The 22,695-nt window shown below is 42.8% G+C and overlaps 1 protein-coding gene across 3 annotated transcripts in view; it reads left to right on the forward strand.

The window, feature by feature from the left end:
* The first annotated feature begins 54 nt into the window (after positions 1–54).
* Positions 55–22,695, forward strand: part of LOC134450384 (regulator of G-protein signaling protein-like) — a 24,713-nt gene continuing 2,072 nt past the window's right edge. The window contains exons 1-23 of one of the 3 annotated variants that reach the window (XM_063200229.1): positions 55–166; positions 361–443; positions 540–614; positions 1,036–1,165; positions 1,557–1,658; positions 4,612–4,818; positions 6,139–6,403; positions 6,648–6,726; positions 7,717–8,403; positions 8,869–8,931; positions 9,207–9,432; positions 10,356–10,466; positions 11,874–11,970; positions 13,047–13,255; positions 14,373–14,490; positions 14,918–15,005; positions 15,997–16,126; positions 16,921–17,092; positions 17,436–17,574; positions 19,131–19,255; positions 19,682–19,902; positions 20,779–20,856; positions 21,802–21,871. In XM_063200229.1, the coding sequence (XP_063056299.1) occupies positions 121–166; positions 361–443; positions 540–614; positions 1,036–1,165; positions 1,557–1,658; positions 4,612–4,818; positions 6,139–6,403; positions 6,648–6,726; positions 7,717–8,403; positions 8,869–8,931; positions 9,207–9,432; positions 10,356–10,466; positions 11,874–11,970; positions 13,047–13,255; positions 14,373–14,490; positions 14,918–15,005; positions 15,997–16,126; positions 16,921–17,092; positions 17,436–17,574; positions 19,131–19,255; positions 19,682–19,902; positions 20,779–20,856; positions 21,802–21,871 (3,521 nt within the window). In that variant the 5' untranslated portion in view covers positions 55–120. The remainder of the gene's footprint in view (positions 167–360; positions 444–539; positions 615–1,035; positions 1,166–1,556; positions 1,659–4,611; positions 4,819–6,138; positions 6,404–6,647; positions 6,727–7,716; positions 8,404–8,868; positions 8,932–9,206; positions 9,433–10,355; positions 10,467–11,873; positions 11,971–13,046; positions 13,256–14,372; positions 14,491–14,917; positions 15,006–15,996; positions 16,127–16,920; positions 17,093–17,435; positions 17,575–19,130; positions 19,256–19,681; positions 19,903–20,778; positions 20,857–21,801; positions 21,872–22,695) is intronic. The other 2 variants (XM_063200231.1, XM_063200230.1) reach the window with 2 other exon arrangements.

Raw genomic sequence — 22,695 nt, forward strand, 5'->3', positions numbered from 1 at the left:
TCTCGTCAATATGAAGTAGAACCTAACCCATAGCCGTTGGCTTTTTATTTTGTTCACTGTCATTACTGTTTCTCAGGATGGAAAATAACTAGGTGTTGCCTATGTGAATCTTCTTGAGTCATGAGAGGAAACACTTTGTCAGAAGGATCTAATAGCTATTTTTTCAGTAGGTTACACATTGGAACAAAAATATGTAAATCTTACTATGATCTTACTATAAAATTAGGCCTATAGACTATGTTGAGGCTTTCTCAGAGTGAACATATTTTTGCACCATGTCTGACAATATGGTCTGTTCAATGCCTCAATAGCCTACCTGAAAACCCTCCAAATTACAATATCCATTCAATTGTCTTTCAGAAGAGGACGATGAGAGAGCATTACCAGAGCTTTTGAAAGATGACATTTTTGTGGATTTCTTCAACACCTTCCTCAATCTACCTGTTAGTTGGTGACCCCAACCACATTTTAAGGAATTTCTCATCATGTCCACCTCCTGCATGTCACTAAGTTTCATGACTTTTCTTTTGTAACTGAAGGTTTTTGGACAGACCCCTCTGTACCTTCTACAAGACAACACATGGATTCTGTTTCCAGAACTTCACCAGTCCCAAGTATTCATTCATTCATTCATTCATTCATTCATTCATTCATTCATTCATTCATTCATTCATTAGCCATGTCAATTGAGAACACACATACAAACACACACACACACACACACACACACACACACACACACACACACACACACACACACACACACACACACACACACACACACACACACACACACACACACACACACCAAGTGAATGAATATGCGTTGATCAATGACTGCACAGTCACTGTAGATTAGAATGTATAAATATGTGATATGTGGATTTGAGCGATGTGAGCTATATAAGTAGACTCTACGTATGCTACTCTGCTCTACTCTACCACTACTACGACTACCTTTAAGAAAATGGAAGAATACATGTTGTTTACGGTGTACTATGCCATGCTAAGAGCAGTATGTTTGTGTTTGTTTAGCAGGTGAATGAACCTGGCTTTCTGCAGTGGTTGGCAACAGAGCGATTACCCTTATTTAGGCAGACTGAGTTATATCATCATTACCTGCTATGCACAGAGATCCTGGAACTTCCCTGCTCTCAAACCAAAGGTAGATTTAAAAAAAAAAAAAGCATTTATTTTAAAAATTTGGCTACGGCACTGTACTGTTATGCCCGGGGCCGGGTTTGATTCCTGCCTGAAGTCATTTTCTCATCCTCCTCACATCTCTCTCACACTCACGTCCTGCCTCACATCTCTCACTGTCTATATATGCCTGGTTTCACACCGGCATAATGGTGATACCATGTGTGTATGATGATGGCATTTGCACTGTGTGTGTGTGTGTGTGTGTGTGCTTGCGTGTGTGTGTGTGTGTGCTTGCGTGCGTGCGTGTGCGCGCGCGTGTGTGCGTGTGTGTGTGTGTGTGTGTGTGTGTGTGTGTGTGTGTGTGTGTGTGTGTGTGTGTGTGTGTGTGTGTGTGTGTGTGTGTTGGAGAGCAGGAGAGCGGTCATGGAGCAGAGGGGATCAGTGGCTCCTGAAGAGGTGTATTGGCAGTGTGAGGGGCATGCTGCACTATGGCTCCTACATCGCTGGCACACGAGGTAACACATCTATCTATCTATCTATCTATCTATCTATCTATCTATCTATCTATCTATCTATCTATCTATCTATCTGTCTATCTGTCTATCTAGTTGTGTATGATAATGTGCTATGAAAATACTAATGATATCTATCTATCTATCTATCTATCTATCTATCTATCTATCTATCTATCTATCTATCTATCTATCTATCTATCTATCTATCTATCTATCTATCTATCTATCTATCTACATAGGTCTACACACGCACACGGGCACGCTCACACACACACACACACAAAAGAGAGAGAGATGTTATCTTTGGTGCAATTATTGATTTTTTCGGCCTTCGTTTCCTCCGTGAACTTTGTTTTTCTTTCTTTTTTTGGAAGTACCTTAAAATAAGCTGCTGGCCTTAACCCGAGTGCTAACACTGTTCAGTTTTTACTGGATTTTTCTTTGAATGGGAGCACGTCCAAAGCTCAAACAACCTATTTCAGGTACATGGTACATCCCTTGCAACACTGTGGGGGTTAGATGCCTCCAGTTATGGGAGTGGGTGCAGGAGAACATTGTTTACTGTGCTTACTCCCCTTCCAGATTACTATTTAGTGATGGGCAACCTGGATTTATTAGTTACAAACTAGTGCCACATCTTCTGAAATACCTGGTTTTACATGTTCAATTCCAAAAGGTGATCGCCTGGTTGAATTAGTATTACCTGGTTGGACAGGCTAACCGAGGTCTTGAATACGTGGCACTGGATTGTAACTAATGAATGCAGTAGACCCACTGCTAGCAGGAGATTTAAACTGGCAACATTTCTGACCTAAGGCCAACGTCCTCACCATATACCTTTACGCACTAAGAATTCCAAGTGCTCTACTGAGACCGTGTTGGTATACTAGTATGGTCAATAGTGATTCTAATTCGTAGGAATAATATTAGTAATACCCAAATATTAGAACTACCCAACATCCATAATCTTTACAACCAACGGTGTTAAAGAAAGGCCAAACACATAGCATAAGACCCACACCACCCCAGCTACACCCACTTCACCCTTCTACCATCTGGTCGCAGGTGCATCTGGCCTTAGGCACAGATTAGCTGATTTTACCCAATGTGACTTAAAGTGATACTGTCCCATTTTTGGAAATATGCTTATTATACAACTCCCCTTGAGTTAAATAATAGGGTTCTCCTATACTTTCGATCGTTCTATAGGTAAGGCAGTGCAAATTTTACCTCCAAGCAAGCAGTTAACATTGAGTCCTATCTATGAGACCAGTAAGCCGCCAACTGGTCTCATAGGACTCAATGTTGTGTAACTGCTAGCTTGGAGGTAAAATTTGCCCTGCCATACCCAGAGAACGCTTGAAAGTACAAGAGAACGGTAAAACCCTATTATTTAACTCAAGGGCAGGGCTTTGAACCGGTTCAAGGAACGAAAACGAAAACCAGGAACTTTTTGTATTTTACAGGGAACAGAAACGAAACCGGAAACGTTATTATTTTTTATGTTCTGGAACAGAAACACTTATTTAAAAATAATGGTAACCGGTTAATACCGGTTAATACTGTTCCTCAAAAAAAAAAAAAGTCATTATTTTCCTGCGCACGTTACCATGACGGCTGAGGTTCACGTCCTGTGTGACATCAGACATTCTCTGACTGAATGGAGAGAGAGCTGTGGATTACAAAGTCTCCACTACACATCTTAAATAAGAGAAACCACTGTCATACAAAAGGGCAGAGTTTCCATTGCATCATTGTAAGATATTGCAGAGAAGCATGTGTAAAGCGCACCGAGAATGTTCAACGTTATTGGGCATCCATGGCCGCTTCAAATATGCACAAACTCACAATGTCCATCATAGCGCTCCCCGTGACCCAAGTCAGCATGGAGCACGCATTTTCATCATTGAGGTTTATGCTCCGCTTAGGTCGTCCCTGAACGACAAAATTCTGGAGGATATTCTTTTCATCCGCTCGAATAAACAGTTTACAACAATAAAGTAGGCCGACTCATTTGCACTTCCATCTTTCTTGGTTAATTAACGTCAGTTAGGCCTATGGGGAGTAATCAGCTGACAGGAACGAAATTAACCGTTCCGGGAACAATATTTTTTTGTTCTAACCGGTTCGGGAACGTCAATTTATTGGTGGAACTCATAACCGGAAACGTTATTATTCCGTTTCTGTTCGGAACGGAACGTTTGGAAAAAAATAACGGTTCAAAGCCCTGCTCAAGGGGAGGTGTAAAATAAGCTTATTTCCAAAAAATGGGACAGTATCACTTAAAAGTTTGTTGTCTAGGCTACATGGTATTACTTAAATGACCTGTGGCAATGTGGGGGTTAGGTGCTTTGGGCTCAAGGGTACTTCAGTCATGATGCAGGGCACCCACATTGTTCCTACTGGGAAAGGATTCAGTCTGCCAATAACAACACCAACTTTCCCAGCTGATCTGTGTGTCTTATCCTTGCTGAAAACTAGCTTAAGCCGAATCAGGCCCACTTAGAGTAAAAAAAATAAGCGTCCTCATTATGAGGATTATGATGACGACGACGATGATGATTTATCTTAATTTTTCTCAATGGGGGTGGTACAGCCCCCCAGGGGGCGTTGGAGAGCTCTAGGGGGGCGTTGAGAAGGATACAGCTGAGAGGGGGCAGTGCTTAGTTGCCATTGGGGGGCATTAGTCCATTCATTTTTTTAATACTATGGGGGGGTTGTCAGTCCTATGATGGTGTCAAGGGGGCGTTGGGAGGCTTGTGATGAGGCCAAGGGGGTGTTTGTTCAAAAAAGGTTGAGAACCACTGATTTATCTATTTATGTTTATTTACATCATAAGGTACAAGATTCAAGAGATCTTATGATGATGATGATGATGATGATGATGATGATGATATATCTATTTATGTTTATTTATTTTTACTTGTTTATTTGTATTAATTTCTTAACTCAGGGGAGGAGCTGCTGCGGTTCAGTGTGCGGGTGAGCAGGCTGCTGTGTCTGAGCCAGAGCCTTGACAGACAGCAGGCGTCGGGCAGCGGCGGTGGCAGGGAGAGGCAGCCGTGGAGTAGCGCCCGATACCGCGCTCTGCTCTCTGCCATCCAGATCAACCACCTCAGCCAGGGATCCGATGTCATGGCGGTCTGCCAGATCTCTCCAGGTCTGGCCGGATATTTACTTACACCAACGTCATTACAGACGCCAACATCATTAATAAGTCACCACATTGTGATCAATCACCATGACTGCGTGCGACAGGTTCACTCGATCGCTGCTAGGGTTGCTACGTCTATCTCACCAAAAAAAATGACATTTCAACTCCCAAGTACACTCTTTTTCTTGTAAGGTGCCCTTCATTCATTGTTCAGTCAATGTTCAATTCATTCATTCATTCATTCATTCAAAAAAGGAAGAAGAGAGGGTATTGTTGCGTTCCATTTTTGCCATTAACAGTCCAGTGTGCCCATGTCTCAGTTTGGTTTATGTTTTTTGGGCCACAGCTTCGGTCGGATACAGTTCACCCCTTGTTGCCATACATCTTAGTTGTTTTACTGTTGTAACTAGTGTAGTATCATGGCCGTAACTACCATTGAGGACACAGAGGTCATGTCCTCTGTATTTTTTTCTGTACTGTAAAATTTATCTACGATGAAAATCGATATATGATCAACAATGATAAATTTAGTCTGTATACGCCACCCCCATGTATTCTCAAGGCAGTGATTAATGAAAACAAGAGTTTGACTGAAGTCTTTGAAGCATTCTAAATGTACAGTATGCAGTACAGCACACAGTATTTGACCTCAGTATTTGAAAATATCTGGTTACGGCCCAGTGTAGTATGTAGTATTATGATTATATTTACTGTCCATGTTCATTTTTTAGTGATGGGTAATCTGGATTCATTAGTTTACAATCCAGTGGCACATATTCCATTGTGGACAGTAAACCCAAGTCATTTTGAATATGTGGCACTGGACTGTAGGCTACCTATTGTGTGCAGTATGACTACACATACCACTGGCTTATATACATGGACCGCGTCCTTCTATTGTATTCCATTCAACTGTTTTGAAGCATCCACAATTGACCTGCGAGGATTGCGTTTGTGTTTGACTGTCAATCAAAAGAATTCTAAAAGAATTCTGTCAATCAAGTCAACTGACAATGCTCATTGGTCATTTAAACAATTTAAATAGCTCTCTGAAATAAAGGATCAGCCCAAAAATAATATTTGGCTTGTTTGAAACGGACGGGAAACTACCGTTTGCCCAAAACAGAGTAGACAGAGAAGCAAGAATTGGTGAGGAGATGCATTGGCTCACGCCTGAAATTGAGATGATATGTACATTTGTACATTGTTTTTGTCTATTTGTGTTTTTATTCAGTGAGACCAAAGGCAATTGTCATGTTGGCATAACAATAAAGTATATTCTATTCTATTCTATTCTATATTCTCTATGTTGTTTGGCGTCCATAGCCGAGGCTGCGGCGGTCCTGGCAGAGGAGCACTCGGAGAAGGGCCGACAGGAGCTGCTGTGGAGGATGAGGGCCCAGGCGGTGCTGCGGCTCAAACACTACTGGGCGCCGCACTTCCTGGGCCACAGCAAGGCGTTGTTGGGCAGCGTGCCAGAGTGTCGGCCCCTGATGGAGGAGTACCAGCGCTTGGCTTCATCTCCATGCGATGACGGACCTCAGGAACAATCTCCGGGGCTGCCAGGATTGGAGGGCAGTCGGCTGGAGAGGTCAGTCAATCAGTCAGTTAATCAATCAATCAATCAATCAATCAATCAATCAATCAATCAATCCATCCATCCATCCATCCATCCATCCATCCATCCATCCATCCATCCATCCATCCATCCATCCATCCATCCATCCATCCATCCATCCATCCATCCATCAATCAATCAATCAATCAATCCATAAATCAATCAATGTATTTATATAGCACATCATAACACAGTTGTCATTCAATGTGCTTAAAAGAAATATCATACGCAGGTCAGCGGATACTCCTTCGCCGTACCACTCGAAAAACAGCAAGAAGCTTCTGTGGAGGTCTCAGGTACACTACACTGCACTACACTGTACATATTATTACACTTCCATTACAAACATTAGATATCCATTTACATTGCACTTCAATTATTATTACATAGTACACTATACAATCATACTCACAGTCTCACTAACATGCTGTATTGCTCACCACACCAACTGCCCTTTCCCTTGTACACATAGCCCATAGCACTTTAAGCACTTAAAAGCACTATTGCACTGTAAACCCCTCTCCCCCAGGGTCGCAGCTAGACATAAGCATAGTGCGCAGAGTGCTTAGGGAACCAACCAGTGCTTGGGGTACCAACCACTTATCGGGCCCCCAATATCGGGCCCTCTTAAATTGAGCTTGACCAAAAAATATCATGAAAAACGTATTGAACTAGATTAGGAAACATATACGTATTTATTAGTAGAGATGTACAGGATCCAAGATCCGGTTCCGGATCCGGCAGGATAATAGGGTTTTTGAGACTATCCGGATCCGGCAGGACCTTAAGCAGTGGATCCGGTATCCGGCAGTTGCCTAAAAATCAGGATCTGGTGCATCTCTACCCTAGGTTTTTCAGTCAGTCTTTCCCAATTGCTTCATGGAGTGAAAGCCCTTTGGAAGCGACCGTTGAAGGCAGTGTGGCAGTAAGCCAATGAGTCTTACAAATTGTTTGCGCCAACGTAATAAAAAATGGCCCATGTGTGCGAGTTGGCTATGTGTTTCAACCCTTTCATAGGATCCGGTATCCGGTTCAGGATCTGGCAGGATCTTAAGCAGTGGATCCGGTATCCGGCAGGATCCTAAAAATCAGGATCCAGTGCATTTCTATTTATTAGTTACAGGACTTTCATTATTTATTACTTAATTATGAGGGGACCTCCTGACCAGTTATGCTTAGGGCCTCCAAAACCTTAGCAGTGGCCCTGCTCTCCACACCCCCCTTTCAGAGCATGATTTACTTTTGGTAATTGTATGCATGTGACAAATAAGTATCCTTGTACATAGGTGAGCTCGAAAAGGCCCAAGACACCAGGCACTAGTGCACTAGGCCCGAGGCAGCAGAATGAGGCAGCAGAGGCAGCGGCAGCGGCAGCACCAGGAAGAGTGTGTCAGTGGCTTCCTATGGAAGGGGAGCCCTGGCCAGACAGGTGTACCAGCATCGCCCACAATGAAAACAGCTGGCTGATCCAGCAGCACAGCGGCTGTGCAACGGTGAGCCCCCCGCGGGTCGCCCAGGCCAGCAAAGACCAAGTGCTACCCGACGTGGACGTGCCCCACGCCTGCATGGGTACCCCGGTCCTCAACGTGACCGTGGAGCTCGAGGTGCCCAAGCCGCCCGCGGACGCCCAGCGTTTTGCCCACGTGGGGCCGGCCCTGCGCGCTGACGAGTTGGCCGGAGGTCCCTACGCGGCGTTCCTGGAGGTCGGTGGCCTGGACGTGCCGCGGCACCACCTGGCTCTGTGGAGGGAGCTGGACGGGCTGCTCAGCATGCTGCTCCAGGCACAGGGAGATGACTCCCTCTACGCCCAGAAGCAGGCGGCGGCCAGGAGAATAGCGGACGCCTTCCTCAGCGGCGGGGAGGCGGAGAGGAGGCTGGCGCTGGACGCCGGCACCTGTGCCAGGCTGCGCGAGCTGCTGCCGTCTGGGAAAGCCATTCCTTGGATTTATGCGGCACAGTACGACATCTGCAAGGTGATGGTTGAACTACAAAGACGTGTTCTGCCCTGTTATTATCTAGTGTATCATTTCAGAGTCATAATGTGGCCGTGATATAGCCACAGCTGCTGAACTGGCAATACATGAAAACATGCAAACAAGCAAACAAACAGATCGCGTACAGGTAAATACTGCAGGTACACACAGTTGTATTCTAAGTGGCTTAAGGTGATTTTGGGAGGCCTTCCTAATCTATTAAGGCTAATCTGAATCCTTTTTACCTTAATGTACAGACACAACACAAACAATCTGGCTGACTTGGCTGCTAATGTTATGTGAGTCGTTAGATGTTAGAAGTGCAATTGATCAGTGCAATTTCGGATGCATGCACATGTCAGACTTCGTATAATATCGAAGGGATAATTAAATCGTATTGGCCTTATTATTTAGTGTGGTTGGGGTTGTGTGTGGTTGAAATATGATGTCATTCGTTATCCACAGGTTCTTAGCTCGTCCTATGATTCCTATTTGGACGAAGAGGATAGACATTTCTGCTTGCATCTCGTGAGTGATGCCGCCTACGTTTCCAGAGTAACACGATTGATCAGTTAGTTACATAATCACCTTGCAGATCTTGCAAATGAGAAACATGAATGTAGAGCAATGGAGAAAAACTTTAATTCTGCCTGAAGGATTAATAATAGCTGACCTGTTGTGGTGACCTATGCAGCTGCATTGTTTTGCACACATGTTAACCGCAATGTGTGTGTCTATGTGCGTGTGTGTGTACTCTTGTGTAATCCTGCTTATACTGATCAAGTCCATCTGGTTGGATCTAGTTTGGTACAAAGGAGCCAGTGTGTGGCAAGAGGAAACCAACGTCGCCCCCTGGTGGGCTTAGTGCGGCTGAGCAGCAGCTGAGACGCATGAGCGAGGCGCTGGCTCTGGCACGGGCCTCCTGCGGCCACGCAGACTCGGTGCCGCTCTCCCGGGAGACCTGGGCGCTCCTGTTGCTGGAGGATGTCAGCAGATATGGCTCCATCCACCTGCACTGCAAAAAGACTGGTGAGAGATCCCGAAATCAACAAGCGCTCACTCGACACTTTGACCAGGGCTTTGACCAAGCCTAACTGGGAAACTCCAACTCCCATTGTCATTGTGACACAGCACTCCACATCACACAAGTGCATACTGCAAAATTGCATTTATGCCTCACCCATGCAAGGGGGCAGCCCCCACTGGCACCCGAAAGGGAGCGGGATGGTACCTGCTCAGGGTACCTCAGTCATGGAGGAGGATGGGGAGAGCACTGGTTAATTACTCCCCCACCAACCTGGCGGGTCAGGAGTCAAAACGGCAACCTTTGGGCTACATGCCTGATGCCTTAACCGCTTACCCAAGACTGCTATGATGCCAAAAGTATCCTTTGTGTAATCTTTTGCCTTCATACAGTATACCTATTGAGGCCTGGTCATAAATATACCTTTGGCGTCAGATGTTGACGCGTTGGGTGTGAGAATGTGTTCTTGTCAACCTGGAACATCCAGCTACTTTTCTTTAAGATGTATGCCTTAACTGACATCTTAAATACAGGCCTATATGGTGTGTACACATGTAACTCCTAAGTCCCTTTTGATATACCCCTGTCACCCCCGACATCAGCTCATAGCTTAAATGTATTTGTCATTTAGTGATCAGTACTTAATTTACAAGACATACAGTGATTTATTGAACCTAAAATCATCTGCTGGTTGGGCACTGTGTTACAAATAGCTAAGGTCCCATGCATTTTTAATTCAATCTGGAAGCACTGTGTTGTGACTTCAGCCCAGCCTTCTCTCATTCCTCTCCTCTCTCATCCCCACACCTTTCTTTTCACATCTTCATTGCCTATTGTTTATCACTGTCCTGTTCATTAAAAGCTACTAACATTGGACTGACTGGACAACGCCGTACAGAGTCACATGTAGATCTCTCTTGTGTTCTAGATATAATATCTGACATGCCGTTTGAGAAGCTTGCCGTAATGTTCCCCAAACTTGCGGCTGAGAAGATAAGCACTGATTTCCATATCTACTGCAAGGAGAATCCTCCAACAGGTAAGGCTCATCTGTCACAGACATACCTTCTCGTTGAACTGTGGACAACTGATGCCTTCATGGCAGCCACCTGGGCTGGGCTGTTAATATGTGTACTGTACTCTACGTGTGTGAATGAAATGAATCAACTGTGGGATATTGTGTTTTGCCAATAACTTAAATGTTGGTTAATTGGCCCAGCCGTGGCTTAATCGGCTGGGCACTGGGCTGGTACGCAGGGAAACCGGGTTCGATTCCCGATCTGAGGTCATTTCCCGATCCTCCCCTGTCTCTCTCTCCCACTTGCTTCCTGTCCCACTCCTCACTGTCCTGTCCCAGGACAAAAAAGATGTTGGTTAATTGATTTGACTGAAGTTTGAGTTTTAATTTTGTGCGCTGAACAATACATAACTGCTCTATCTTTCTTGCACATATGCAATATGAATTAGTGAAAGAAGTGATTTTTGTAACATGTATCAAATATATTTTCAATTCAGTGCTCTTTGCATTAAAACTGCAAAGAAGATCAGCTATTGGTATAATCATAGTAAAAATGGTAAAAGTAGAATTTCCTCATTACCAATATAAAAAACCCCTTCAAATGTATAAATACAATTGCATGAATAGTCATGCTAATGTACATACCTGGCATCTTTAAAATGAGTGTGTTTTCGGTCCAGCCGCGGCTCTAACAGCTGGGCACTGAACTGCTACGCAGGCGACCCGCGGGAACCCGGGTTGGAATCCTGGCCCAGGTCATTTCCAGATCCTTCCCTGTCTCTCTCTCCCACCTCACTTGCTGTCTCTTCTCCAATGTCCTATCTGAAAAATAATACCCCCCCCCCCCAAACACACACACAAATATATATTGGTCAGCCATGAGGCTTCTGTCCTCTCTCTTGTAAGAATGTTACTGTCACACCCCACGTGAAAAACCTTTAAATCATATCTGAGGCCACAATGTTGTGCTGTCACTTTAACAAATGTGAACAGAAGGCTGTCACCCAGGCAACTGGAGCATTGCACTGTATTTTACCTTTCAGGGGGAAAAAAAGAAGGAAAGTAAGAAAAACATGCAGCTCAAAAACCTTGTCAACAAAACTCTGACTGTAAACACAGCGAGGCTGCTTTCAGCAAAAATCAGCGCAGTAGACAAAAAACAAGACAACATCTCTTGGCATCTCAAGCTGAACATATTTCAGATCTAACAGTAAAAAAAAATCCCACTCCCTACTGTAGTTGACGTGACTGCACAATGACAAATAAGTAACAGACATGACACACATTTAATGTCAGATATTCCCTGATGGTGGAAGTGTAACATGGTGGCAAGTGAGTAAAAATGATGTGTGTGTGTGCGCGCGCATGTGCCTGTATGTTTGTGTGTGTGTGTGTGCGTGCATGTGTGTGTGTGTGTTTGCACCACAGCAAAGCCCAAGTCCAGGAATTCGTTTTCTATGAGTGCACAAAGAAAGGATCCAAAGAAGGACACCAGCTTCTGCATCACGCCTACGATGAAGCCAAGGTTTGACTAACAGTAGGGAAGTCCCTAGCGTTGAGTAAGGGAACAGGGGATGGTTGCAACATCTGGCTTTTTAGATGTGTCCTAGCATCTCTATAAGAGGGTATGTCCGTCCGTCCGTCTGTCCGTCTGAAACGCATTCTCTAATTGTAATTCCCTCCTGTGTCCACAAGGCGACAGAGTGCATAGACGGACGCATCTTTGTCCGCCTGTCGGACTTGTTCTCCTATGATATGTAAGCCAGAGTGATTCAGTTGTTTGTCAACTACAAAAGCAGCAGGAAAACCCCTCAGGGTTATACAATACTGTAGTTATGCTTGTACATGCTTAGTTAGATGCCACATCCAACTAAGTCAGTGGTTCCCAAACTTTTTTAGCGGGGACCCCCTTTCAGACATAAGAATATTTTCGCAACCACCCCACCCCCCCATATTCTTAGGCAATTTTTTTGTTCAATAACATTGCTAGATTTTCCGTTTATAGTTTGTCTGCCATTGCTAGAACATCATAGGAAAAGCAAACCTCTATTAACCATACAAGTGAATACTGTTACTAACCAATTTATGGAATATGTTAGCTGTTAACCTGTGTATTTCTTGTTTTTAAAAAAAAATGCAAAGTCCCTCCTGTCCGCAACCCCCACAGCAGTACTTCTGCGAGGGGCCCCTAGGGGTCCTTACTTCCCTAGGGGTCCCAACCCTCAGTTTGGGAACTACTGAACTAAGTGTTGCGACTGTCCCCCTATGGTCTCGCCTACACTGCATGATGATTTAAAAAAATAAATATTCCAAGGTCCGGAAACAGTTTGGAAACCAGTGGACCAGCCACTGCTGACCAACCCCTGGGGCCTATACTACAAAGCTGGTTCTGGATAAATTAATAAATGTAAATTAAAAAGGTTAAGTTAAGAGATAAATCATCTAATACAAGAGCTTTTCTTCAGAAAGTGAGGACTCCAAGCTCTTGTATTAGATGATTTACCTCTGAACTTAACCTTAACTTATCCTGAACCAGCTTTGTAGTATAGGCCCCTGATGAGATTTTCTTTCTCGCTTGGCTGTTTCTTTTTAATCTCTCAGAACCTACGCAGACATGTGGAGGACCCCCCCGCACCTGGATTCCTTCAAACGGTTTCTGCGTTACCATGGTGGCCAAGGAGCGCTGCTCTTCATCCAGGACGTGGAGCGTCTGCGCTCCATCGACACCGCGCAGAACCCCAAAAACATCAAGCAGAAGCGGAGGAAAATCCACAACATCGTGGAAAGTTATTTCCGGCGGGAAGATGCCAGTAAGGATCTTGTTCTCTTTCATAATTCCTAATTCATATGATTATGTCCTCGTTTGTTAGTCGCTTTGGTTATAAAAGTCCGCCAAATGCAATGTAATGTAATGTAATGTAATAACGTGACCATGTATCTATTTATGAATTACATAGTGTAGTTGTATAGTAGGCCTTTGTATAGTATTATGTGTTCGTTGAAATCGAGAAGGAAAAAGGCAGACTAGAACATCAAGGCATCGCTGCTAAACAAAAGGCAGTTGTTACATGATCGTCTTAGGTACTGCTGGAGTTGATGTCAGCGGACTGCAGACTTCGGCTATTCCTATGATTGCTCTGAATGAAAGGGGTTAATTGCTTTAGCCATCACCTACAGTACAACCAGTGACGATCTAAATGCAATTAGAATAGAGAATCTTTAGTACAACCAGCCATCAGCCACCAACTATCTGCAAACACAGAAACTGAGATTAGTTACAGACTCCTAGAATTTTCCCAACTTCTGCCATACTCTTTAATCATATTGTGTTTAGTCACCATGGCAATCTCATTATCAAAATTCCTAAAATTAAAATCATCCAGTTAGTTTCTACTACTGTAAAATATCCAACATTATCGTTCTGTCTGTGTATCTTGGCTGCATGGCTGTCTTTCAACATATGTAGATTCTTAAGCTTGTGATACACAGGGCAACTTCCTGAGCATGAGTGGCTAGTCCTTTTCTGATGGAGTGGTTGAAAAATGTTGCCTGCTACTAATCCAAGTTCTCTTCATACAAATGTTAGTATGTGATAAACAGTCTAACCAACATCTTGTAGTATTGTTGTCCAGATCCATTACTCAAAAAGTTGCTCTGTGTATTAACTTTATTGTGGTCAGGGACGGAGCTATAGGGGACCCGCGAGCAAGGCTTTTTCCCATAGACTCAGGGTCCTCCCGTAATGGTGGTGGGGGCCCTATTTTGACCTTTGCAGGCCATATGGGAGGCCATATCCCGTGTTTTGCCCTGGGGCCATGTGAGCAAAGCCACTGATCATGTCTTGATACAAGTCAGTGTGCTCTATAGAGTCCTCTGAGATAAGCATATGGCTGATACAGGATGTTGTTGATGACCCACCTCTTACAGGAGAGTACCTGCAGTGCAACGCGGACATAATTAGCAACGTGTCCAACATGAGGCCCGTTAACTGCGAAATCCTCTACACCATCCAAGATGTTGTCAACAAGTCCCTGGAGGCCACATGGTAATGCATCAGCTTCCTGCTCCGTATATGGTAGTGATCGGCTATCAGCGATCGTCTGGTCTGGCCTGGCCTGCATGGCTAAAGCCCTACATTAATACAGGAGTCGGCTTAATGAATACTCAATTAGCTCTGACTTTAATGGACGTCGTATGTCGACCCGTGTTGTTACAAGGCAAGACTTATAGCTGCTGTCATGTCAGTTAGGATGTTTTAATAAATATTAGATGAGTCCATAGTCTTGTTTTTTTACATAACGAGCATTAAGCAGGTAGCTAGAGCATATTAGCATACATGTTTTAGAAGTCCAGTTAAACTCCTCGGGTTTAACAAAAGGATTTTTTTGAATCACATTATGATTACTGTCATGGGACCTGCCTCCCTAGAGGTTGTATTTTGTTCATTTGTGTTTTTATTTCCATGGTAACAGGTTTAAGCAGTACATGGACATGTTCCCTGCCTGTCCCACTGTTGTCCCGGACACTGTCGTCAGAGAAAACATCATCAAGGACAAACTGGTGAAACACTGACTTCCATAGTATATTTACTTTCTCAAAAGAGCCTTAAATAATCTGGAAATTGTACGAGTTTATATTTTATCACAGAAAGTTACAGTGAAATTTAGTCCCACATGGAGACAGCCATGCCCTAATGGTTAGGGAGGTGGTCTTAAGATCAGAGAATTGCAGGTTCGAATCCCACCTTTACCTCTCCCTTCACCTCCACCCATGGCTGAAGTGCCCTTGAGCAAGGCACCTAACCCAACATTGCTACAGAGACTGTAACCAATACCCTTTAAATAACTACAAGTCACGTTGGATAAAAGCGTCGGCTAAGGATAACGTAATGCAGTAAATAAAGAAGAATGAGTGTAATCCTCTCATGCAGATGGGATCGCTGGCGGTCCGACTCAATATTTGCTGAAAAACCCCAATAATAACATTGCTATGCCATTACCGAGAGTCCTAAGCAACAGATTTAAAACATGGTCACTACCATTTCCAGCTTCATAGAGGCCCTGCATGAGCTGTTTGTATAGCCCCATCTTGTGGATAGCAATAGCAATAGCAATAGTATGTGTAGCACATTATCATACACAATTGTCATTCAATGTGCTTGAAAATGAAAACTATTATTACAGATAGTATTATCTTTAGTATTAGTATTAGATATATTATGTATATTATATTTATATTTATATTTATATTTATATTTATATTTATATTTATATTTATATTTATATTTATAGTTCAGACAAGCATCTCTGAAAGTGATCCCAACAATGTTCTTCAGCATATTGCTGTCGTTATAGGTGACATGTGAACTGCACCATTCACTTGAGTTATACAGTAACGTTGAGTTGGTAGTTATCTTTATAGTTATTGTTGTAAATGTGAACGACCATAAAAACTAGCACCGCAGGATATTCATGACATGAGTAATATTTTTCTAACCCCCCTCCCCGCTCTCTCCTTCTCCTTCTCCCCCTTGTTTTTTTTTTTGTAACAGAAAAATGTCTGGACTATTTTAAGTCGGTTCATCAAGGGTGTGTGCAAGTTCAAAGCTGGTATGGCCAACCATGCCCTTCGTGCAGAGTTTGAATCTTTCCTGCGTCACAATTATCTGGCCTATTCTGACTGTAAGTATACTAACAATCAGTTACTATACAAACACAACGTTTTACTACATTCAGCATAGTAGGCCAACATGTACACTACACTCACAGTGTTTCTCCAGCTCTTCAAGATGTGCCTTTCTCTTTGTCCTTGTTTGGCATCTTGACATAAAACCAAGTTTGAAAAACTGAGACAGTATAAATACCTGGCAGTTGTAGAATAAAGTCAGAAGGGCATGACTATTAACATGAAATGGAGGTAACAATGCAGAGCTCAAGAGAGGAACATTTTATTCCATTATTGTGCACCGCTCCAGCTTTCTAAAGGAGTGAATTAACCCTGCTGCTAGATGTTTCTGTTGCAGCCATTGGCCTGAGCCCCATGTCCTTGGGCCAGGGACATGCTTGCTGCAGGATATGCATGCGTTTGCACTTTTTGATTTGTCATGCATCTGTTTCCATTGCCATGCGTATTTTATGTCAAATTTGTTCAACACCTTAAGTCAACTAACTTTAACACTCGTAGTGTTGCTCCTGCTTTCTAAAGTGTTGAATTATTGACTTGAAAAAGTTACCCGGTAACAGGGACACTGGCTAGATGTGCCACTCCACCTAGCCCTAATTACACTACCTTTTTAAATAATTTTAATTTGTTTCCTACTGTAGTTGTTTTTTGTTTGTTTGTTTAGTTTCAGTCAATAACTAAAATCTGCCACTACTCTTTAGTTGTGTCTTTTATTTTTTGGATAGCATTGATTTTTGTCAACATAGAAAATGATGAAAACCAATGAGCTCTAATGGTGAATGTGCTGTTGCAGCCTATGGGCTGAGCCCCATGTCATCATCCCAGGACATGTCAGGGTCATCCGGCTCCTACAAGGACTCCAAGGAGGACGAGGGGGCCAGCCTCAGGCAGCGGCTCATCAACGGCAAGCCCATCTTCACCGACTTCCTAGTCAACGACTTCTCCTTCTACCAGGAGTGCGAGAGGTGAGAACACATACACGTAGTAGCCCCCAAACTTTCCCAAATATCAGTGGCTCTCAAACTTTTGGTGCAACCCCCTTTTAGTTGGTGATCACCTACTTGAATGATCACATGGTTGGATAAAACAAGACCGTTTGGAACATGTGGCACTGGATTGTAAACTAATGAATCAAGGGTGACAATCACCGTTCCTCTGGACATGGAGACGATAAGATCTAAATTGTAGAGTAGAGTAATACTAGAGTAGAGTATCATGTATTGGTCCCAGGGGGAAAAGGTGTCAAGTAGCATGCATACATAAATACAGAAGACATTGTGAGTGTGTATGCCTTTATCTGTACATCAGGTTTAGGAGCCTAGCAGACTCTGGAACAGCTATGGCAACTGCTGGCCTGTATGGGGAAAACGATTACAACATGCTTTACCAGAAGGCTGACATGATCATACGACTCTTCCTCAAGTCAGAGTTCTCTCCCAAACTCAGGGTACAGTATGTCCTCATACATACAAGCTCGGTCTCGGCCTTGAAGGAATACTCCACCATTTTTGAAAATAGGCTCCTTTTATACCACCACTCTGCTTACATTATTGGGGTTTACCAATCTCTTGTTCATCTAGCATTTCTTTGAGTCTGGTGATTTTACTTCTAAATTTGTATCCTTGAACCGAATGGTATCAAAAACTGAATGGTACGAGAGAAGGTGTGAAATTAGCATATTTTTTAAAAAGATAGTGGATTTGATGTGAAAGGTTTAGACAGAAAAAGTGTTGTTGGCCACAGAAATGCATAAGAAGCAATCGCACATGGTATACAGTTTTAGCAGAAATAGTAGTAAAAGTAACATTTCAGACTGGACTTGTTTTCTTTACAGGTCAAATGCATATTCATAAACTAGGGGTGATTCTAGGATCAATAAAGCAACTCTACTATTACAACTACTCTGGCGAATAGTTACCAGCAGAGGGCATTGTTGGACAAGCATAATCTTTGCTTCAGCAATAGTGCAGTGTTTTTTTTCTTCTAGACCTACAGCACTTACCTGGGCCTGAGACAAGCAACTAACTCAAACTTCCACACGTATATACGCACAAAAAATTAATACAACTGATTAATTACAATGACTCTTGCTCGAGACATTAATCAATGGCATGCCTTCATGACTTTACATGGGGACCAGCATACACCATGTGTTAAAAAGGGAAAGAAATCTGGTGCCACACGGATGTCTATTTTCTGTTATTTATTTTTTAGTGCAGTGAGACTAACGTTTCGACATGCGCATGTCGAAACGTTAGTCTCACTGCACTAAAAAATAAATTACAGAAAATAGACATCCGTGTGGCACCAGATTTCTTTCCCTTTTTGCCTATGTTTTGGTCCTGCTCTGGTTGCACCGGATTGTTAATTTAGAAGCGCGGAGTGCGTATCTCCTTTGTTTTATAAACACCATGTGTTAGTTTGCCAATTTTGATTGGGTCTATTTTAGTCTTCATAAACTTCATTTGGGTCACAGCCACAAAATTCTGAGGAACCCCTGCAATGTCTGGCACTCCCCTAGGGCCTGACCCCTGGTTGAAAAACCGGGATTGGCAGAAAACAATAATAACCAATGTGTTTTGATGGTTTGACCCTATGTAGTTGTATTGTCTTTTCTATGTTTTTTATTTTATTTTAATTTTTTATATGGGACACTGCGTCTATAATTAAGTAATCAATTCAATTTGAAAAAGAAATTAAAATGTAATGAATGAATAAAACCAATCCCTATGTCAGCTCAGGGTTGAAACAGATAACATCTTCCACTTTATATAACATTTTATAAAAACCTTTTCCTTAGGTTTTTATTACCGTGGTTGTTATCTCTTAATAAACCCGAAAACATCTTCCACTACTCTCCAGACTTCTTTTCATTTATTCATTCCTTTATTTTTTTTAACGGTAAAGAAATACTAGACAAGAATTGTAGAGATGAAGAGAAATTTAAGAGAAATCAAGAGAAATGAAGGAAGTGAATAATTATGAGACGAAATGCAATTGCAGGTGAACATCCCGGAGGCGCAGAGGGACGCCATCCTGCAGCTCTTCCAGTCGGGCAGGATTGACCGCACCCTCTTCTACGTGCCCATAGTCACCATCTTCCCCATTCTCATCATCTGCTGGAAAAAGTAATTACTAGCCTATTTTTTAATCCTATTACATATTTTGATCCTGGTTACATGGCATGTTGATTAAATACCATGAAACACCAACAATGTGACAGGTGTATTTTACAAAACTGTGTTTTTAAAATGGTTTTAGAACCCTGTTAAAACAAAAGGCCCAAACGGATTTGAGTGAACAGGGTCTATGTCTCTCCCTCGAAACACATTTCTGCACAGTGAAAGTACTAGTATTGATACAGCTCTTAAAGAACTGAAATGAAGTCTGTTTCAGACAACATTTAGTCCCGCTCATAACATCACTCGTTCACTCACAAGTTTTCACTCTTTGGTCAGTGCAACATTTTCATAGTAAATTCTACTCAATATTGTGTAGCCTAAATATTAAGAGCTGGAGTAACACCCACTTCCAACCCTAATGGAATCAATTAGGTTTTGCACATTCCGGGTGATGAAGAGCATGCTTGAGAGCAAACGACAAGAGACCACCAAACAAGACATCAAAGAAGACAACAAGGCAGCAGCGAGAGGGGACAAGGTGACGAAGGTGAAGATGAAGGAGCAGCCCACTGTCACTGTCACTGCTCCACCTGACTTCCGAGAGGCAAACAGCAACTGGTACCAGCAGGCCAAGACCATCATATCCCTGACTGGTGAGTAGGGCTGGGCGATATGGAAAAAAACCTATATCACGAAATGGATTACTTTATATCACGACAACGATATATATCACGATATTGCACAATTACATACGTTTTCAGTTATTCTCTTTATTTGCTCTTTATTTTTTCATGTTGCAAAACAACCTTTCTTTAAAATGGATCTTTTTATTCTTATTTTTACAGTTACATGAACTTATAGTGTGTATTGTGACAACATGAAATGTAATTAAATGATATTCAATTGTGTGAAATTGATAAAATTACTATCACGATATAAACGATATAGGAGAAAGGTCACGATATACACTTTTATATCACGATAACGATATATATAGTTATATTGCTCAGCCCTACTGGTGGGTGTGGGCTGGGAAGCGGACCGGGTGGGGGACAAAGGGCCCAGTGGTCCTGGGCCCAGGGATTGTGGGGACCCAGAATTGGGTTACACTGTATGTATTGAGTGAGGGATCCTTTCAGATGACTTTGTCTCAGGTTCAGTCAAAGCTGTCAGCTACAATGTCTTCACTCTTAGCATAGATTTTGAAATGGCATCTGGTTTGTGTGTGTGTGTGTGTGTGTGTGTGTGTGTGTGTGTGTGTGTGTGTGTGTGTGTGTGTGTGTGTGTGTGTGTGTGTGTGTGTGTGTGTGTGCGCATGCGAGCGTGCGTGTGTGTGCGTGCGTGCGCGTGCGTGCGTGCCTGCTTGCCTGCTTGCCTGCGTGCGTGCGTGCGTGCGTGCGTGCGTGCGTGCGTGCGTGCGTGCGTGTGTGTGTGGTGTGTGTGTGTGTGTGTGTGTGTGTGTGTGTGTGTGTGTGTGTGTGTGTGTGTGTGTGTGTGTGTATGTGTGCGTGTGTGTGTGTGTGCTTCAGATGAACACACCATTGTGCGTTTCTCCACCCAACGCGGCATCAGACTCATCGTTCCACAGGGAAAGGCTGACATTAAAGGTAAGCTGTTACCACTCTCATAAAATGTTTATGCTTTTGTTTATCCTTGGTGTGTGGATGCTTTTACAGGAGGCGACTTACAACGCTGGAATATTACGCATTTAACACACGTTTAACTATTTAATGTAATATGAAAATGTAGGCCCGAAATCACTATTTCATACTAACTCCAACAATAACAGCAATACGGGAGCTGTATAGTGAAACACTAGCTAGACAGGTGCATTATATAGGATTCTTTTTTAATGCCTCTTCAGGTGGTCAAGTTTAACTCTGATAAAAAGTGGATTGAATTAAGTAGGCCATTCTATACATGTACAATTAGCCAAACAGCAACTACTGCCCCTCACACAGCAGTGCAGGAGAATATAGTGGCATACACCTGAGCATGATAGTGCTTTGTAGTGTTACACGTACACGTACAGTACAAGAATCTTTTTGAAAACGCATTGGTTTTGACCTTCCATTTACACGTAAAAAGAGTTTTAAAATCTATATATCTAAAATTCGGCTTTAAACATATCCCATTTAGGAGGCTAAAACGCACATTACAATGAAGTATTTTTTTTAATTTTTATCCACATGTTTACATCTAAGCAGGAAAACAATATTCACATTTAGAAGTATTTGGACATTTGTAAACAACACTTTAGTTCAAGGACTAGCTGCTTCTGACATTCCTCAGGTGCTCTAGTCTAGATCAACTCTCCTCACTTCTAATTGGTCACATACAAACATGGCATCCTTTCATTGCAGTCATGAAAACACCGGGCACCTCTGTGAATAAAGCCACACCACTTAATTCCTTCTGCAATGTCATTCAGAATTTCATGTCTTGTATTTCTTCACTTAAAAGGACCTGACAGAACTGTGTGTTCTGTTTGCATACAATGTGATAAAGAATAGTAGCCTAACTGTTGTTCTGTGATGATGTGCTTTACTCAGCGTGCCACAATAGCGACTCGATGAGTGCCTTCTCTGGACGAGGGCTGCCGCCACTGTTTGGAGCTTCAGAGTGAGTATACTGTAACAGAAAGATGCACGCACGCACGCACGCACACACACACACACCAGGGCTTGACGCTGACACCTGCTAATCGGCCAAATGCTGGTTAAACTTGGTTGTGGCTAGTAATACTTTCAGTGTCACTAGCCAACTTGGCTGGCAGCTTATTCATTTGTATGACATACGCATCATAGCAGCCTATATTCTGTTGTTTGCCCCTTGTGTATCAATTGTTTGTATTGAAGTTCAAGAAAAAGCTCAGTAACTCAGTTTCTATTTGCTTGATACACTTCCGTTGAAGAAAGCCACTCATCTTGCTATAGCACCTCATCTTCTGAGGTTAGACGTACACCATCAATGACAAAGAAAAAAAGAACAATATAAAATCTGTGGCTAGTGGAATACCTGAATGGCTAGTGACTCGGGAGAACTACTAGCCACAGTGGCCAGTGGGTGAAAAGTTAATGTCAAGCCCTGGCACACACACACACTACCTGACTTTCCCAGTCTACAGTACACTTCTTGTAAACACACCTACTAGAACTTTGCACACACTGCACCAGCACCAGGTTTTTTTTTCAATCCCAAATTCCAAGTTTGGAAAAATAGTGGCACACAGACAAACATTCCCAGATGGCAATCCCAAATGCTGCAAAGAGTACTAGTATGAATTTTGAAAGAGTCATGGAGAGTTTTGAAAGCAGCGAGCCTGGGGACATGATGTCCAGGGCAAGGAGGTTTATTTTCTACTTATTCAGATACTGCGACTGTGTGGTTTTGTGTATTCATCATCCATAGATGTGCTATGGGCTGGGTAAAATGAATGCAGTGTG

This window comes from Engraulis encrasicolus, chromosome 6, assembly GCF_034702125.1.
Source record: "Engraulis encrasicolus isolate BLACKSEA-1 chromosome 6, IST_EnEncr_1.0, whole genome shotgun sequence".
Classification (NCBI taxonomy): Eukaryota; Metazoa; Chordata; class Actinopteri; order Clupeiformes; family Engraulidae; genus Engraulis; species Engraulis encrasicolus.